Below are 19423 nucleotides of genomic sequence, written 5' to 3' on the forward strand. Positions count from 1 at the left end.
AATTTCTATTTTAAATGCAAATGTTTTCCTTTTGAAGCAAGAAAGAGAATTATTCAAAGTTGTTTCCTCTCCGTATTAGATTACGGTGATGTGATTTATATGCATGCAAGGTCATCTTCTCTAAAAAAGCTAGATTGTGTATACCATGCTGCCCTGCGCTTTGTGACGAGTGCCTCTTCACGCACTCATCATTGTACCTTGTATGAATTGGTGGGTTGGACTTCTTTGTTTCAAAGGAGAAAAATACACATGTTGATGTTTATTGCTAAGGCATTGTTAGGAAAACTACCAATTTATATCTGTCGTCTTTTATCGTATTACACCTGTACTTATAGCACTAGATCTAGTGCTAAATTGCTTTTAAAGGTTCCAAGAGTACGTTCAGAGCTTGGTAAAACTGCCTTCTCTTCATATGCTCCCTGGTTATGGAATGAGCTGCAGAGTATAATAATGATAGAAGCACTCCCCTCTTTAAAAGTTTTTAAAAATCTCTTATTGACCAACTTAAGGGAAACGTGTGTATGTTTGGTTAAGTAGCTTGTGTTGTTATTTTGAGTGCTGGACAACATTTTATGAAAGACTCTAAGTTTTATGTTTGTATGTTGTTTATGTGAAACTTTATGTGTTGCCATTTTGGCCAGGACTCCCTGGAAGAAGAGATTTTATATCTCAATGGGACTATCCTGGTAAAATAAAGGATAAATAAATAAATAAAATAAAATATAAGAGGAGGCCGAAGCAAACAAATGTGGTCTAAAAGTACCAAAAATCACATCACTTTAAAAGTACACAATAAGATTTTACTAGATGCACACTTAGGCCTGGTTTCACAGACAGGGAATTAAGCCAGGATTAGGCCTTAGTTCAATCAGGACATTTAAGTAGCTTTTATAAACGTGCCTTAGGAAAAAAAAAGTCATTACTTGTATTCATTTTGAAGAAGAAGAAAAAAAAAAGTTGCTTTCAGTTAAAACAACTCAAACATGCATTTTAGTCTAGGACTAGGCTCAAGCTTTGTCTGTGAAACCGAGCAATAATGTTTAGGATAATAGTATATAACAAAGAAATTGCAACTTATGTTGCAATCAGGGTTATCTAAACTTTGCTGAGTTGGGGAATTCAGCCTAAAACTTGTGATCTGCTGTACACAGAAACCCATGTATGATAAAAGTCAAAGGCTGCATCCGAAATCACATAATTTCCTACTATATAGGTGGCGAAAAACAGTATGTGACAAAAGTAGTATGTCTGAATTCACAGTACTCATAAAAGTCTAGGCAAAATGTACCAGGATGACCTACTACTTCTGGTGAGATTCTGTGTGCATACGATGGACACTTTACTGTCCCATGAGGCCACGGGATGTAACTGACGCTGATAGGTCACATGATAATGACAACATGTAGTACGTCCAGATTACATTCATGCTAAATAAAACATCTTTTTTTAGCTGTCTTACATAATTGCTTATTCAAAATAAGTATAATTAAGAGTGTGCGTTTTCAGACGCAGCCAAAGTGCGTAGACATCAGCATAACTGAAGGTTAATATTAATAACAATAATTGCAAACATATTAAATTCAAGCCAGATGACTTTTTTTTTTGCTGGAAACTTATTTTACACATACATAAGAGTACATGGAAGTTTATGGCCATTTATTATTATTCCAATACTGTATCTTAAGGTGCAAGTCTTACATCTTAAGATACAGTATTGGAATAATAATAAAACTTGAGTTTAAAGTTTTTGTATCCATCTTACCCAGATTGTTGATTGCCTCAAGCTAGTTTCAGTATCATCTGCATATTGCACAGAAAAATGGGAAGAGGAGCAATTTCTAGAAGTCCGTGTGCACAAGATTTAAATCGGTTCAGCTGCAAAAAAAAAGTCATTAAGACGACAGTGAGCACTTTTCAGGAAGATCTACTAAGAACTTTAAGGCCTGGTTTCACAGACAGGGCTTAGATTAAGCCAGGATTAGGCCTTAGTTTAATCAGGGTTTTTAAGTGCCTTCGAAAAATAAAACATTACTGGTGTGCATCTCGAGACAAAACAATGGCACTGACATATTTTAAGATATATAAGTGCAAGTTCCTTTCAGGTAAACCAGCTCAAACTTGCATTTTAGTCTGGGATTATCTTAAACTTTGCCTGTGAAACAATTTTAAGGCCTCTAGTTTAAACCTTATTAGCAAAAACAGGCTCAGAAGATGAGATTCAGAAGATAAATCTGTTCTTTCAACTGTCCGTTATAATGATTTTTGAAGTCTTGAAGAGTAGAAAGTCTTGCTGCTGATTTTTGAAATTTTGTATTGGTGGCTAATTCTGGTTTCAACATGTTTGGATTAAAAACACAGAATAACGAAAATTCTTTAGAGTAAAGTAAACCTTCTTATATTGAGAAATACATAAGGACAGTTTCAGGACAGTTAACAGACAACACTTTATTTCTCAGATAAATCTTGTAACAAAACACATTTAAAACAGAAATACATCAAAAAGAAGTTATTCTCAATTTTAGTTTTCATTTCGTTTTGCCGACAACAAAGAACCTGAACAAATGGAGATGAGAATTAGCAGGGTGGAAAAATAACGGATTCAAATTTTCAAAAAACTTCAAATCGGACACCAATGCTGGAAAACCACTCGCTCACTCAGTCTGAGGACTACTTTACAACTACAACTTATGACATCTGATAAAACTCGCCTTTCCCAGAGTTCAAAGCGCCCTAGTCCAGGGCTCCATCATCACTCACAGCAACACATGCAAATCCATGAAACAGATAAAGCACACAAGATGAGACGAGAATAAAGACAAGTTGCGTAAAAATAAAAGCAAATGCACACACACACACACACAGTTAAAGATTTTTAAACCTCACATTATGAAACACTAGAAGTAGTAAATGTAAGGTGACTGATGGTTTTCTAATGATTAGAGCTTAAAGAGGAATCCTTGGCAAAACTACAATAAATTCTCATTAGTTTCTGCATTTGAAATTATGCTGGTATTGCATCTAATGCTTGTCATTTCACCAAAAAAAAAATACAACATTCTTAACACTTGTTGCAGATTTAGAAGGATCTGTACCAGGTGGTTTCCATGAAAATGATAATAGCAAAATAAATAATTTGATATACAGCATAACTGTCATATTCAAAACAATAAAGATCCAACCTGTACAGGTTTCCAACCAAAAGATGCAATTACATTTTTCATTCCTAAAACAGTGCAAGACGTTCCAGTTATTTTCTGATGGCAGAATGCTAAGGGTAAAAACTGATATGACGCATTACAACACAGAACATTAATTTATTATTGTACTACTCTATAAACACTGGATAATGGTGTTGAGCCATGCTAGATGTAATGAAATCTCGTGATTAGAAAATGGGTGAATCTCACAAAACTTGTCAAGAACATGTTCAGGTCATATTTCACCCCAAAATCAAAAGAAAAAATAAATAAAAGATTAGTTTTATACATAAAGATGAAATGAATGCTGTGTTTAGGATCACGAACGTATTTTTGCACTGTGAAATTATGCATAATCAAAGCACATTTTCATCTGAAATTCTCATTACTGTACATCTCATTAATGCATAATGAGAATTTAGGTTCAAATGTACTTAACTGTTCTGAAAATGCAAAAATCTTAATTTTTTTAAATTTATTTTTTATGCATTTAAAATATTTTGCCTTGTGCAAAATATAATTCTGCACTTTTTTTCCTTTTCATTTTAGGGTGAAAAGTGGTTTTTCCATCACACAGTTTTATTGTGAAAGGTCGTTTTTGTTTTGTTAAATGAATGAAAAAGAAAAAGAAATGGTTGGACCGAATCATAAGAATTCTAGGCATGGTAAAAAGCAAGTTTTATTGTAGTTTTGCCTGTAATTTCCATTAAAGAGTACAGCCCTGGTACAGTCCTCTAAAAGACTGATAGAGAAAGACAAGCACTATTCTTACACCAAAACCATTCCCAGCCTCCACCCTCATCCAAGACCGAGTCTCTGCGATTTGAATAATTCGTAAATTTTTTTGCGTTTCAGAGATTGGTTAGAAATACCCAGCGGTTGTGGTAGTTGGGTAGGAGTTCTGTAGTTGTGCTGAGGTCAGACCTTCGTAACAGTGCACTGACCGTCGGGACACCCAGACCGATCGCCGCTACTCGCTGGCCCGCCACCAGGGGGCGGTCTGTCCAAGTGCTGCAGTCTATGCCTGCTACCCTGAGAGCCCTCCGTTTGCTCGTCGTCGCTTTCCTCAGCAACCTGCTCATCATCCTCCTCCTCACTCGTGCCAGACTCGGACTCGTACCCCGAGGCGTCCGGAGCGGCCGAATCCTCTTCGTTCTCGGCGTCTTCCTCTTCAGGCTCGGCGGGGTTCATATTGAGTTGGCCGAGAGCGTGTACGAGCTGAATGTCGCTTGAGGAAGCAGGGCTGGTCAGGTGACCTCCTAAGACAGTCGGTGGCCTTACGGGAGCCGGAGCAAAGACTCCTTGAGGACGTCCTCCGCTGATCCCAGTGTCCGCTCCATCCGCAGAGCTCTCTCGCTCCGCCGTGGCTCCATCCACACTCACGTTTAAATCCGCGACGGCGGGCGCTGCAACGGGAACCGTTCCCGCCGTTACATTAGGATCCGGATCGAGTCTTAGCCCGGCTACGCCTTTTTTAGGGATGTCCATCACATCCCTCTTCATCCTCCGCCTACGCCCGTGTTCGTTCCTCCTGTACTGCACCATGTTCTCCAGATCGGCCACGTAGAGGAATCCGGCGATTAGCATCTCGGCGCTCTTTTTGCCCTTGTTGAAAGCATCCTCTAGCTCTCGGCTAGTCCTCTCGTCATACTGCCACCATCCGTTACGCCCCTCGTAGTACCACGCGTGCCCACCGGTCCCCGCGCCGCGTCCACCCGTCGCCGAAGCCTTCAGCTCATCGGGCGAGAGCAAAGTGGGACGCTCAAGGAAATCCTCAGGCACTTCTTGTCTGCAAAGTGCACAGCGTTTGCTGTGCCACGAAGCTCCTTTCACGCAGAGGAAGCAGAAAACATGGCGGCAGGGCAGGCGTACGGGGTGGACGCAGCTCTGGAGGCAGATCGCGCACTCTGGGACGGGCAGGGAAGGAGACGACGGTGACGGACTTCCCTCAGTCACAGACTCCCCACTCACCTTCTTCCCCGAAGTCAGGGAGTCCATGGAAAGGTTAACCTCGCCGCAACTAGCCATACTGTGAAGAAAACAAAAATACAATCAATTCACACGCAGATCAGGGAGAAATGGGCTGCCTACGCAAGATAATGTCAGCGGTACGTACGTAGATGTTACAAACAAGGCACTGTTTACCAAACTATGTTGCCCAAGTCGACAAAAGTCACGAGTAAACAGAGGCTTGCCTGAGTTCTTTGTTCATTGTGGCTCTGTATAATTAAAGCTTTTGCAATTCTACTCTCTCATCTGATAAGTATTACTCCACTTATATAAGAAAAAGAGCGCCATTCATGTAGTATCTGTACATTAAAAAAAAACACATCAAGTGAAAAGAACTGTTAATATCTGGAAGCACATGTAACGACTAGCCTACACTTTAATGCTTTCTTGAAAACATTTCTACTGACTCTAACATAAACCGTTAGGCTTGAATCTTGATAAGACAACCCGTGTAACATGCTCATAATAGCAGCCGGCCCAAATCTGATGCAGAAATGATCTAAATATATCATGACCCAAATCCTTACAGGCAAACCATTTACGGGACATTTTATGATGCTAACTAGCGGAATATACTAGAATATCAGACATTCATTTTAGGTTAGGTTTATAAGCAGGAAACAGCTAGAATGCAAAAGGCACAAACTGATCAAATAAATTATAAGTAGCAAAATATAATATTTCTATGCAAACATTTACAATAAATATCAGCTATAAATAATCATTTGCATGTGTAGGCTATATTTGTTAACAAAAGTTACAATAACATGTCAACTAGGCTGACTAGATGTTTAAAACTATTATTAATAATGGTAATAATAAAAATAAGTGTTTAAAAATTTAATTTAAATAATCAATTTATAATTTATAAATTATAAATCAGTAAAATGTTACATTTACTAACAAAAGCTAAAATGAGGGAAAATTGGTAATAATATTAGTAAAATAATTAGTTAATTATTTATAAGCAAACATTTAAATAAATGTCAGCCATAAAGAATTAGTTACATGTAACATATGCTTATTAACAAAAGTTGAAATAAAATGTCAGCAAGGCTGTCTGATTTAAAAGAACACAAAACTTTAAAAAATAAATAGCATTTAAACAGTAAAATGCGGTATATTAACATAAGCTAAAAAAGTAAGATAGATTGAAAAAATATTATTTATAAAACAATATAAATGTACAAATGTGTATATTCTAATAAAAAATCAACTGCGTTTGACTGATCATTGTGTTTTTAAATAGCATCACAGGCCCAAATCCCTCACCAACTCAAACACGAAACAGAAATCGATCCATTAATACATTTAGCTATTATATTAGCAAATGATCTTACTCCACATACTTAATGAAAGATTTCTGAGGCTTTGATTGTGCTGATGTTGAGGAGAGATCATTGATGGATCAGATTGAGGCCTGTACACAAGACAACACCCCTGACCAAAACACAGCAAGAACAGCCTTATTTCACATCAAACCACAACACCTGAACCCTTCACAATGATCAAATTATAAGCTACAAACATGTAAAGTGACAAATCTTCATCATCGGTTGGGTTGCTTGAATATGCGTTTCGATTTCTGCTGATTTTGCTGCGTGTTGTCTAACGTTAATGTCTTTCAGATTACTCACCTGACAAAATATCCGAAATTTCGCCTGTTTCTTTCAGCGATGATCAGATTTGGCTCATCTGCTAGTCACCGGATGACCGATCATTGTTCGTTTATTGACGTAAATTGATCGGTAACGCTAGAATTTGTTCGACGCAGATGAACACAATAATGTTTTCACGGCTGCTCTGTGATAACAAGAGCGGCTGATGCGTGTTCGTGCGCATCCGCTCTGCGCATAACGTGCGCAGAACCATCAAAAATACGACTCTCATATACCATGAACTTCAGTTTTAGTAGTGTTTTAAATCGCTGAGAAACATTACATGAACGTGAACGGATCCGTATCATCATGAGACCCAGCATAGAAGGTTTTGCCACTTAAGCATTTTTACATAATTATAGTATTTGGTACATAACAATATCTCGACAAAGCATTAAAAAAATACTATTGTTGGCCTACCAGAAAGTATTATAGTACTTCCATCATTCATCAACTTAAGAGTTACAAATCGGCCATTTGTATAATAGTTTACCTTATCTAACAATATAGTTTTATTAGTTTTGCAGGTTAGTAGGCTAGATTGTTGACAGACGGAATTGGGGCCTGTCATCGAGTTATTTTAATATATGATACTGCATGCATTTTGGACATGCACAACATATACCATGGCATACTTTGGAGCACCATTTTAATACTATGGCAGCTACATTAATAGGGTAACCATATAGTAGATTACCATCTAATTCACAGGGCTGCCAACTTTTGAGTTTAGCTTGGAGTGAGATTTTTTTTTTTTTGTCGAGGGGGGGGGGGGAGGGGGGGGGAGGGGGAGGGGGGGGGGGTAGGGGGGGGGAGGGGGAGGGGGGGGGGAGGGGGGGGGATGTAAAAACAAATATTGCATCACAATAAGTGTAATTGTGATTGTCAAAACATTTGGTAACTAAATAGAATTTTATGAAGTTTAGTGACAACATGTTACAATGTTTACATTGTACAATGACTGGTAGGATACAGTTTTTATTATTGCTTGACACAAATTTCAAGATTTCAATTCCATTCTTGTGATTTGATTCCGATTTTGATTCAATATTGACTAATTTGGATACAAGTTTATTTTAAATTTTATTTAAAAAAATAATCTCACCTAAAGCTGTAAACATAGAGGGCCCAATCTGCTGGTATTATTAAAGGTTAAAAATAACATTAAATTAAATATAATGCAGTTTTTGTTATAATAACAATTATTTAATGACATAAGTAAAAATATAATAAATATGTAATATAGTGCTCAGCAAAATCTCCTCTCTAGCTATTTTTTTCTATTCAATTAACATGCTTTGGTCGTTAAATGGCTTTCCTGAGGTAAATGTAACGTTATGTGACATAATTGTTCTCCTGCTGTTATATTGACCTCTTTCCGTGGTTGAAAAACACTAATTGGTCGATATTATGTATACTTTCGGTAAGTTGTACTGCATCTTTAAATAAAAAAGTAACAGGTGATCGGTTCACGTGCACTTGAACTGAGGCGCTCAGCGATCTGTCACGTCACATTTACAAGCGCCAAACGTATTTTTGTCTGAATTTCGTAATAAAATTGACGGAATCTAAGAGCTGAGAATTAGTTTAATATTAAAAGTACCTCTTTGCTCCACAATTTTTCTGTGCGTGAGAAAATGGATGTGTGGCGTGAGAGCGTGTGAAAAGTGTCAATTGCGTGAGTCTCACGCTCAATGCGTGAGAGTTGGCAGCCCTGTAATTCAGTACCATTGTACCACAAGACTTTTTGTAAAATATTTTTTTATCGGTTAAGATAAAACATTTAGTTGTGAAAGGATGATTTGTAAAAGCATTTGATTTCACATGTCTGGAGTTATCTTGCTGCTGAGACTTATTAATCATATGCATCCATTTTGTGTTATGCTTTATTTTCAAGACGTTGTCACTAGATGGCACAATTGTGTTAAAAAAGAAGAAGAGTTGAAACAGAAGCTTGTCCCTTAGGGATTAGCAGTAAATCTGTCTACATAACCAACTAATTAAACTAGAAAAGGAATCTATTTTTATTTGTTGCAAGTGGGTTAAGACCACTTCCGATTGTAGTTCTGCTTACAATCAAACATTTTTCTCTTAAAACTGTGATTAAATACTCAGGACCTGGCACAGAGGATCAGAGTATAAAGTTGGCATCTTTCCTGTTATGCTCACCGGACATGCATTAATCTCAATTATAGCAGGCAGTACAGTAATAAACAGATCCGTGCCTATCCTAAAACATGATATTCACACTGCACGCCTGCAGGATTTTGCTTAAGTAACAGCGTGTTCACTACAGCCCATCTGCAGGCCTTGTTCTTCCCGTATTACACTGTACAATCTCACGTCGCTGGATGTTCTTTGTCACATCTGTGCTCAAAGGAATGCTGTTTCATAGAGGATCAAATAACTCTTCTCAGTGTCTTTTTGTTGTGATGCAGAGATAATCAGTTGATGCGTGCAAATGCACGGCATTAAATGAGAGAAGTTCTTAAATTAGAACGGAAAAGAATGCGTTATTCCCTGTGGCTTTGTTACGCTAGGATGGCTGTGTTTCAGTGTGTGTGTTTACATGTCTGAGAACCATATGCATGAAATCAATGAGTGCTCATTTTCCACAGCTGTTAGTACGACGGCACATAAACCCTCTCAGTGTGAATGACAGACATCTTTCACACGAGACCTCTCTCCTTCCACAGGAGGGTTTCTTTCCCATGCACCATCGGTCTCCATTTCACCCTTCTGCTCAGCAAACTTCCCTCTAATTCCCACTTTTTCATTCATTGGCACTTCTGAACTACTTCAGTGTTGGCTCCCAGGCCCTCGAGGATGATGGTAGTTTATGAACCATCATCTGAAGCACAGGAACTCGCTGGAACGTTTCCCCAGGGATCTCGTTCCTAACATGGTTTCCTCATCCCCTACGCCGGCACGAGGAAGAACCGCACTGCTCGCTTGTCCTCCTTTTTCACGTTTTCCTTTGAGCCGTGGCTTATTGTCAGCAGTTTTTCAAGGCTCCTGTCACTGGCAGCCACCTGGTAACAATAAGATACCATCAACGGCGGAGGAGAGGAGGCAGCTAAACTGGGGCGTTGTAATGAACGCACACACAGACTCGCAGAATGAAAGTACTATGCAACACATTCATCTTCTCCAGTTATTGGGGCTACATGCAAGGCAAATATTCTCCCAGTCATTGTTATATGTATATGGTAAAATTAGAAATAAACATATTGGAGCTGGATTCCTGCTGAAATTACACTCGCAGGGAAATGAGCTGACAATGTCATGTGAGACCCCATTTGCAAACCTAGGTCACAGTTTGCATGGCACACATTCATCATTCATCGTCAAGGGGATTGCATGTAGATTATTAGGCGATAGATACTTATACTCGCAACTTTTCAGCGTAAAGTTCTAGATGTACTGCACCAAAACTCCCAAGCAATATCCTCAGTGACAGACTATAAACTACAGGGCAATTAAAAGACAATTACGCTTCGATTTTGGATTTTGAACAGAAAAAGAGCAACATCAAGAGTATGCGTGCACAATATTAAACATTTATGGCTCCCCAAATAGAACAAACTTTCTGTTTAAATTGAGAATCATTCAATAAGCATTATTTGTGGAACAATAATGATAATTAGGATGAGGCTTTATGTTAAGGTGGTATATAAAACTCTGTGTATGTGTATAAATCTGAGCATTAATAGCAGAATTTAAACTTCAAAGCAATGAATCCTCGACAAAACAGAGCAGCATTAATCTCAAGATTATGCAAGCATATTAAACATGCATGGCTGCATTACATCTGCAAATAGTTTTTGAGTTAGAAGAAAGATTTCTTTCTTGTGTTTAAGTTACAGTTGAGAATAATTCAGTGAACATTACAGGCAGGTGATACATGGAACAGTTATGATAACAAGAATATGATTTTACGATGCAGTGGTATATAAAATATCCTTGTGTGTGTGTGTTCAGTAGACTTTAAATTTCAAGGCAATGAAACTCAATTTGGCAAAATAGAAAAAGAGCAACATTAAGATGAATTATTATATCCATTTCTGTTCTCCTATTGGAATAAAACGAGTTTGTGTGTGTAAAATACTGTTGCATGCAGGTAATTTGAGGATCATTAATAAGTAGACGTCATGTGTTCTTCTCAAGAAAATGTGAGTGGTGCTTTACAAAAAACCCATCCCAACTGTGGGTGGTTGCCGGGGAATTGTTATGCGGTTGCTAAGGTGTTTTGGGTGATGCTTATAGTGGGCCAAGTCAAAAATGTCCAACCTATATTCAGGTTGCTACTGTAATATGTGGAATTGTTTGGTTTTATCATCAAACAGGTCAAAGTCATTTGGATGACATCATTAATTACCTTAAAATTTACAAAGAAAATGTGCAGCCTGTTATATTTAACAAATTAATTCTGGTGCTGTGTGACCAATAAAATATTGTTAAAATGATCGTCACATTTTTACATTTTACACTGGATTTATGTTGCATCTTAATATTATTAATTATTAGTAATATTCAGCACAATATTTTCGTGCTGTGTGTTCTTACCTCGGTTGCTGGAAGGCCAGGATCTATTTGTGTTGTTATCAGGACATTTTACGGTTACTTACAACATAATCTAATAGTTCAAATATTTGACATAATCAGCAATGTGTAATTTTATTAAAAGATTTCCTGGCATGCTTAATTTTTTATTTTTATTTTTTTCATTGGCGCATTCATCGGTCAAATATTTCTGAACAATCACCGCTCATCCCTCATATCATTCCGCGCGCTCTCTTTATAAAAGGAAGAACGTGGAATACGTCAGAAGTTTGAATAGCTAATTGGCGCCATCTAACGGTTCTAACAGTTGTCTGACTTGTGGCAAAATATTTTGTGTAAAAAAATTAAACGATTGAGAAAACAAAAAACGAACCGGTAAGAGGCACAAAAGAACTGGATAAAAAAATCGCATATTAATATGCCTATTGATTTATATTGTAGGCTTTAGTTTCAGCGAATCAATATATTCGTATACATACATTTATTAACTAATAGCCGTGCAATAAGCAGAATATGTACTGTCAGCCGGCCAAACTTATCTATTTCTGATTATGACCGACGTACTCGAGCATATAGGCTACATGAATTGTTAAAAAACATAATGCACAAAATGCCTCAAGTAGCCTTATGTTTGTGACATCTCGTAAATTTTGGAAAAAATTGCGTATTTTTATTTTGAGTGCGCGCGCAGATTTGAGCGCTGTATAGGGATGATGCTGAGAGAGAGAGAGAGAGAGAGAGAGAGAGAGTACGAGTACGCGCTCCTCTTTGTGCGCGTGTCTGTCTGTCAGACCTTCACCAACACAAGACTCAAGTCAAGACTCTCCAGCTGTCATGTAAAATCAGCCTCTTGTAGGTAAGACCTGATACCTTTTATAAGCGGCAAGTTGTATGTATAACATGCGTTTCGTGTCATCAGCATTTCAAACTTATTAAAAGCGGAAACATGCGCTGAATGTCTGGATATCTACAGGCACATGCTGAGTCCATAGACGTGCTGTGACTGTGGAAAACGACAGATCCTTGCTGATGTGTTCTGGCTGGCTGGATGTGTCTCATGTGGATACATTTGGGGGGGAAAATACACCTTTTGCTTTCGCTCATGCTGAATTTCTGACAGATGGAGACGCGCAGCGCGCGCTGGTGACCGGTTACCGGAGCGCACGGAATCGCAGCGCACTATAGGCTGCTCGTTTACTAATTAGTGCTCCAATCGTAGTGTCTTTGGGTCAGTTATTACGGGTTCAGTCCTGTTTTAATAACCTGAGGTCAGCTGTCTTGATCGAAGGCACGTTGTAGTTTGTGATTCATGAACCGGTTCATGAACAATACAGTGGATAGTTCATCAAGCCTTCTGGGGTTTGAACCTACAACCTCAGCATCTGCTCAAACTGGCTCAGTTATTGTAGTTAACAGCTGTGTGCGCGTTCGCTATAGGAGACACCGGGGCAAGTTGTCACACCTAGATAGACAGATAGACAGATAGATAGATAAAATCACTACAGGGAAAGCAAGCATTTGTGTAATTGGACTTTTGACTCAAAATCTTATGTTATTTAAATATAGACCTTGTGACAACTTCCTCATGCAACTATATAGACCTGTTCTCTCCTACTTGTGAGGAATCCAAAAATGTCTGTAAAGTTTAAAGATATGTTTGTAGTGATTATAAATTGCCTGATCATGTGAGAACAATTTAAGTTTATGGGAGGCCAATCAGAAGTCTAGGGCTCTGTTCCAAAAACCTAGCAAGCTGCAGGCACGTGCTTTGGGTGCTCGAGCCCCTGCCCTATTTAATTAATTAATTCATCAAAAGTGCCCTTCTCAAACAAATATCAATGATAATATTGTGGTCAATAAAACAGAATGCATTTGATTATAATTAACATGACAATGTGTACAAAAGTAAAATAGCCAAATTCCACGTTTATTTTTACGTTTCTGTCCGTCTGGGTTGCGTCACTTGCGTCAAGTTGCGTGTGTCTTCTTGCTTTGGTCTTGACTGACGGGGTCAGTCTCCGTTTTCGAGGGTCTAAAACTCCGGAGTAGGGTGTGTGGACGGCAGGCATAACCGTAGCAAAAGTTATACGTTTTAAAATGAAAATGCACTAGTGTAAACGTAGGTATCCCACAGTTTGCTCGGGAACCGATGCTCTCGAGCCAAATATGGTTCTTTCGGTGAGTAGGCTATATGTTCGACGGCAGGGAAAAAATAAACCAAACAATTTTTAAACTATTTTTTTTTTCCAATAATAAAAGATTGTGTGTCGATTCAATTAAAAATCCACATATAACATATTTTAAAATATTACATAATTCACTGAAGCCTGTTTGTCATGTATAATACACCGACCAATCGTCATCTGGCACAACAAGTTCAAATTTCATTGGACAATGTGAAGTGGAGCGGTAATTTTCCGGTCATTTCATGGACAGACGAATTTACATTTATGAAGCTATCTGAATCTGCGTCGTTTAACTAATAGATATTAATTGACTACAACGCACTGCTCAAGACCAGCACCAAAAGTAGCATTAATGGTAAGCATAGTATTCAAGTCACTTGTAATTAGTCTATATTGATACACCGTTTACCATTTGATGAAACTATCATAGTTTGTGAAATGAAGCCCAGGCCTACAGGCCTATTATGTGAAGTGTAGGCTGTCAACAACACGCGAAATGGTGACTTTATTATTTTAGTCCCTTATGCGCATCAAGCCTGCATTTATTTGATCAAAAATACCGAAAAAAAAAGATTACAATTTAAAATAATGGTTTTCTATGTTAATATACTTTAAAAAATATAATTTATTTCTGTGATGCAAAGCTGTATATATATATATATATATATATATATATATATGTGTGTGTGTGTGTGTGTGTGTGTGTGTGTGTGTGTGATGCATATATATATATATATATATATATATATATATATATATATATATATATATATATATATGTATATATATATATATATATGTATATATATATACATATATATTCCCGTTTTTACATTTGAGCCCCGGGGCCCCTGAGAATCTCTCTGCACGTCCCTGGCAAGCTGCATACGTGGGTCGCATCATAAGAATGTTCCAGACGTGAAGTCTTTTCCCAAAAATACCTTCTTTTGAGAATTTTTTGAAGCAAGCATTGCATCTCATTTGCAAAGAAGGTATTCAATGCATTGTGAGTAAATTCCAAGATGGAAGAAAGAGTGAGTAGTTTAACATTTCTGCATTTATATATACATATATGTAAGCAATATACTAAGTTTCATTCAGCCTCAAGTGAAATTGAATTTCATTCAAATTGATTCAGTACTGAAAAGTATTGATAAAAAAAGATTTGATATACTTTAAATGCTGCCTAAATGGTCACTTATGAGGCTCCATTTCATTTCATCTACAGGCAGCAGACAGCAAGGTAGCTCACTATGTTTTAAAACAGAGCCTTTGTTTAAACCCTTATAAAATGTGGCAGTATAGTAAAGTTAGAGCTGCATGATTTGTGGGAGAAAATCAAATTGCAATTTTTCTTACAAAAAAAACAAAAAAACAACAACTGTTATCGCAATTGAATGATTTAAAAAAATGAATTCCAGGTTTGGTGTGCTTTTTTGTAGGGCTGCACAGTTTGTTGAAAACTTTATGATTATATATCAATATGGCTATAAAATAATAATGATACACATTTTTATATTAGTATTTACTATAATTAAAAATAAATACAAACAAAACAAGAAATATTACTCTTTTAATATTTCACTCTAAAATAAAAAATGAGTATTTTATAATAATAATTATTTTATTTTACATTACAACTGTAAAATTATATTAATAATGGAGTCTTAATTTCTTCATTTCAAACGTTAAACCATCAAATAATTTCCACAGTACTGTAAAATTACTGTATTCATACCATGTTATTATAAGAAGGAACTTTGTGATATTGTGTGTGAGTAGAATCTAACTTGGTTTCAGTACATGTTGCAAGAAAATAATGATCTTTATGACAGCTCAAAGCTGGCTGTCAGGGTTATGTACAGTAGTTGTGCTTTTGTTCATATGGTTCCATGTTTACCCTTTCAGTTTAGTCTTCATTGTGCCCTATTTAGTTTCCTTAGTTACTGATTATGTTCACCTGTTGTTCATTTAGTTAACTCGGTGTGTAAATACTCCCTGTTCTGTTCAATCCCTTCAGTTCTCGTGTGATGTAAGCGTGTTTGTTCCCTTGTATTCTCCGTTTAATAAAAGTATCTCTATTGATTTCCTGCGTCATGGATCTCCTGAACAGCAAATTCGTGACACTGGCAAACTGGCATTAATAGGGAGGTGTTTTGCCTTCTCCCTGATTTCTAGTTTGTCTCTCTTAATGGATTCTATGCATCAGTGTGAGCAAGATTACTGCAACAACTCACTGTAATTAAATTCTCACGCGGTCAGGGTGTGTAGGCCTATACGTGTGTGCGTTTGCTCCAGCTTGTTCATTAAGAACAAATTTGTTCAACAAATGTTCTGCGAATTATCAGTCCCGGACTGCCTGTTAAGGATGGAATCTGACATTCAGCTCAGATCTGCATGAGATACTCAAGTGAGTTTCATATCCAGTGCCTTTGTGGGGTCAGCCATTTAAGACTTTAACATTCTCTGAATCTCACACATGCAATATGTGTGCGTCTCCTGTCATAATCCTGTGCGAATCTGACAAGCTCGTGGGTTATTTTTACTGGCGGCTGTGTTTGAGTCCAGTGAAGTGAGACTGGAACAGCGATTTGCCATTTGAGATGCAGTGACCATTCATCGTTACCCTTTCGAGCCTGCATGAATCAAAAATATTTATAAACCTACCTCTCACATGCACTCTAACATTTATTCGGTTTTATTTTTTGGCCACTTCCATAGCTCTCTTTTTTAATATTTAATACTCTTATTTAATATTATATTATGATTTTTTATTATTTATTATTTTATTTTTAAATCCAACAAGCTGATGCATTCATTTTCAAATCACAAAATAAATGAATAAAATATTTTATGCCCCAATATCTTTCTTTTCTGCCATTATTTAAATAGGTTTTTACAGGGAATCAACCTACAAATTTTAATTATTCAAAATTATGCTTATTTTGTTCTGTTAAGTTTCTTTTTAACCTTTACTTGCAGCAGCTGTTTTCACTTGCTTTAAACACATTTTTCCTATTACAGATTAAATCTAAATCAAAAGACTTTTTTAGAAGTTCTTATGCGCCGGAGAAGCTGTGTGTCTCCCTAATGAACAGAGCTCTAATATCTGCTCTCCATAATGCAGAGTTTGTTTTTGATCGTTTGGCCTGAAGACGGCATAGTATTCATACTGACAGTCAGTTAAAATTTATGTTTTGAGGTAGTGCTAAATGATTTACTTCACACTTTGTAAGCTAAGCAATTCCAAAGCAAGCCTCTCTCTTTCACCGTTTAAAGTTTAAAATTGTGCATTTATAATGTGGCTATTTCAGAAACGACAGCTATTTGGACCCAAGTGCGGCAGAAACAGTTATTTAAAGAAAAACAGCAAAAGTAAAACCAGAACCAGAACTAAAACAAATGCACATGTAACATTCATCAAGGAAAACAACAGACAAATAACATAGCAGAACACTGGGGTTTAAATACACAAGCTAACAAGGGATGTAACAAGGAACAGGTGTAAGTGATTAGTAGCTATGGAGATAAATATGTGCTGTGTCTGAAAATTGCCTCCATACCCTTAAATAGGGCACTATTAGGCTTGTTTGAGAGGCGCCTCGAACACAGCTATGGAAGCAACCCAGGGACTAAGCCTAAGGAAAATCGGCATCGGCTGCGGCTGGATGTAACCGATCGGCAGGCGGGAGGAGCTGAAAACTGAGATGTGAAGTCGGACACTTTCTGCTTCCCGTAGTGACCGCACGTGGTGTTTGCATACTTTACCACAGCTGAAGTGAAATAAATGCAATATTTGTCAAATGCACAGACGTTTCAGATACATTTCCATGCTTAATACAGCGTCTGTTTGTACAATATTGAATATTTATTTATTGAATATTTGTTTGTTCAACATAAGCCTATACTATTTAAATATCAATGTAGTGGGGGTCTACGGTTTTTTATCAGTTTTATTTTGATAAACATGACACAATATAATATTGTGACTACATGAAAAGAGATTTTACTGTAATAAAAATGCTGATCTGTGAGCATTAGTGGAACTGAAGGTGTTCGAATGAACCCGAAACACACGTGATCGTTGTCATGCGGTGAATCCAGCCAATCGTGAAACGGCATAAATTAAGACTGCCATAAACTCAAAATGATGTTATCCATCATTTAATCGTGATATTTGTTGGAAAACTAAGGTAATACAAACATTAATCGATCACAAAACCATTGTTAATTTTCCTAAGGAGCGGTGAACAGTCTTACAAAAAACGAGAGCTTACAAAAGCAATAGAAAACAATCTGTTCTCCATAAAATGTGCAGCACACAGATAAACGTTTGAGTTTTAATGTTCAGGAACCGTGTTTAAAATACACTTTTACCACTCTAAGTTCATCAGTCTTAGGAAGGTCAAACAAATGAGTTTTGGAAAAAACAGCATCTCTTTGACGTATCAGCAGCTCAACCAGGCCTCGTCCCCTTTTTTGCAGATTCTGTGGGCGAGGTTTATTAATGATTTACCTTATGACTTCACAAAGCCCGGAAAAAACACGTTATAATCCAAATGAGCCGTTTGTTGTAGTTCTTGGAAAGTGGATTCTGTTTAAGAAAATATCTCCCTTTGGAGGGGACTTTGAGCTTTGTGACTTTGCTGATTTTTTTAATGCTCTCAAACAGCAACATTACACACTAACTAAAGTTGAAAAAGTGGAAAAGCATAATAGGACCCCTTTAAGAGTGATCTTGCCTATGCAAAAGTGACCATTATAATTTCAAAGCATGTTGTGAGTGTTGATTTTTTCACTTGTTGCTATGCGGTTACTAGGGTGTTCTGGGTGGTTGCTATGTGATTGCTGGTTGAAGTCAAAAGAGCCATCTCGAGTCTCAAGTCTCTATGATATTCTGGTCTCTGGGTCCCAGTTATTGTGCAAACTGTATAATTTAATGTAAAGAAAGAAGATGCATTGCATTTTAAGTGTATTCTAGTTTTAATGCACATGTTGGCAAATGTAGTAGGTCATCTGGGAATGCAGTGCATTCAGGCAGTTTGCTTTGCACACTACAAAATTATATACCACAGGAATAGTACGATTAGCATGGTAGTTTTCTCTTCCAAAGATAGCAAGAGCCAAAGTACGTTTAATGGGTTGGGGAAAGGGGTTTAGGCCTCAGCGAAACTGAAGTGTATCAGAAAGGGGCATGCGATGAGATGAAAAGGAAAGATGCATTTGGAGAAGCAAGTTTGATGTTAATATTGATGAGCAAGTGTTAATGTGATCCTAAAAGCAGCTCTAGCAGAGATGACATTATCCCCCATTTTTTACATTTGAGAGGGGCTTGAAAAATGGGACGAGAAAGAGGAAAAGAATAAAAAACACAGATTGAGCCATAGCAAGTCAAAGTTTTATGATCAGAAGCTCAAAACACTTACTGCGCTCCCATATGACACAGAGCAACGCTGTGAATTATAGAATAATTCTGTTGTTGTCTTTTTTATCTCTTAGGTAAACACTCCAGTTTGGATCAATAAAAAGCAGCTGTACACACTCAGAGGGCCGGCCCGTTCCTCATTTCCATTTTAATGAATGAGGCTTAGTGAGCAAGTTATAATTGTGTTGTGGTGTATAGAGACCTGCGAAAGTGTCGGATGCTAAAAAGGATTTGTAAAAGTGCGGTGTGCATCTGTATTTCAGAGGTTCAATGGTGGGATTTTCTTTAGTGTAGGTATAAATACAAATACTTTAAAATATGTGACATCTAAACCAGTGTGTGGAGGTTTTATATTAGAAAGTAGAGGCACCAAAGCAAAAACTG

General features: G+C 37.2%; 2 protein-coding genes across 2 annotated transcripts in view; one reads left to right on the plus strand and one right to left on the minus strand.

The window, feature by feature from the left end:
• Positions 1–2425: 2425 nt before the first annotated feature.
• rnf146 (ring finger protein 146) lies at positions 2426–7056 on the minus strand. The gene is made up of 2 exons (XM_084099300.1): positions 6845–7056; positions 2426–5226 (listed from the first exon to the last, which is right to left on the minus strand). Exon 2 carries the CDS (start codon positions 5223–5225, stop codon positions 4116–4118), a length of 1110 nt encoding a protein of 369 aa, XP_083955426.1. The 5' UTR covers position 5226; positions 6845–7056; the 3' UTR covers positions 2426–4115.
• A 5120-nt stretch (positions 7057–12176) lies between these two features.
• The window catches only part of cdh24a (cadherin 24, type 2a), an 80110-nt gene continuing 72863 nt past the window's right edge, over positions 12177–19423 (plus strand). Inside the window, exon 1 of the mRNA XM_084098960.1 lies at positions 12177–12284. The gene's annotated coding sequence lies outside the window, so the exon portion shown is untranslated. The remainder of the gene's footprint in view (positions 12285–19423) is intronic.

The sequence above is a fragment of the Abramis brama genome (assembly GCF_963993115.1).
Source record: "Abramis brama genome assembly, chromosome: 22".
Lineage (NCBI taxonomy): Eukaryota > Metazoa > Chordata > Actinopteri > Cypriniformes > Leuciscidae > Abramis > Abramis brama.

Bases quoted from the DNA above. Each gene is read 5' to 3' on its own strand.
- rnf146 (XM_084099300.1), bottom strand. From the start codon at position 5,225: ATGGCTAGTTGCGGCGAGGTTAACCTTTCCATGGACTCCCTGACTTCG.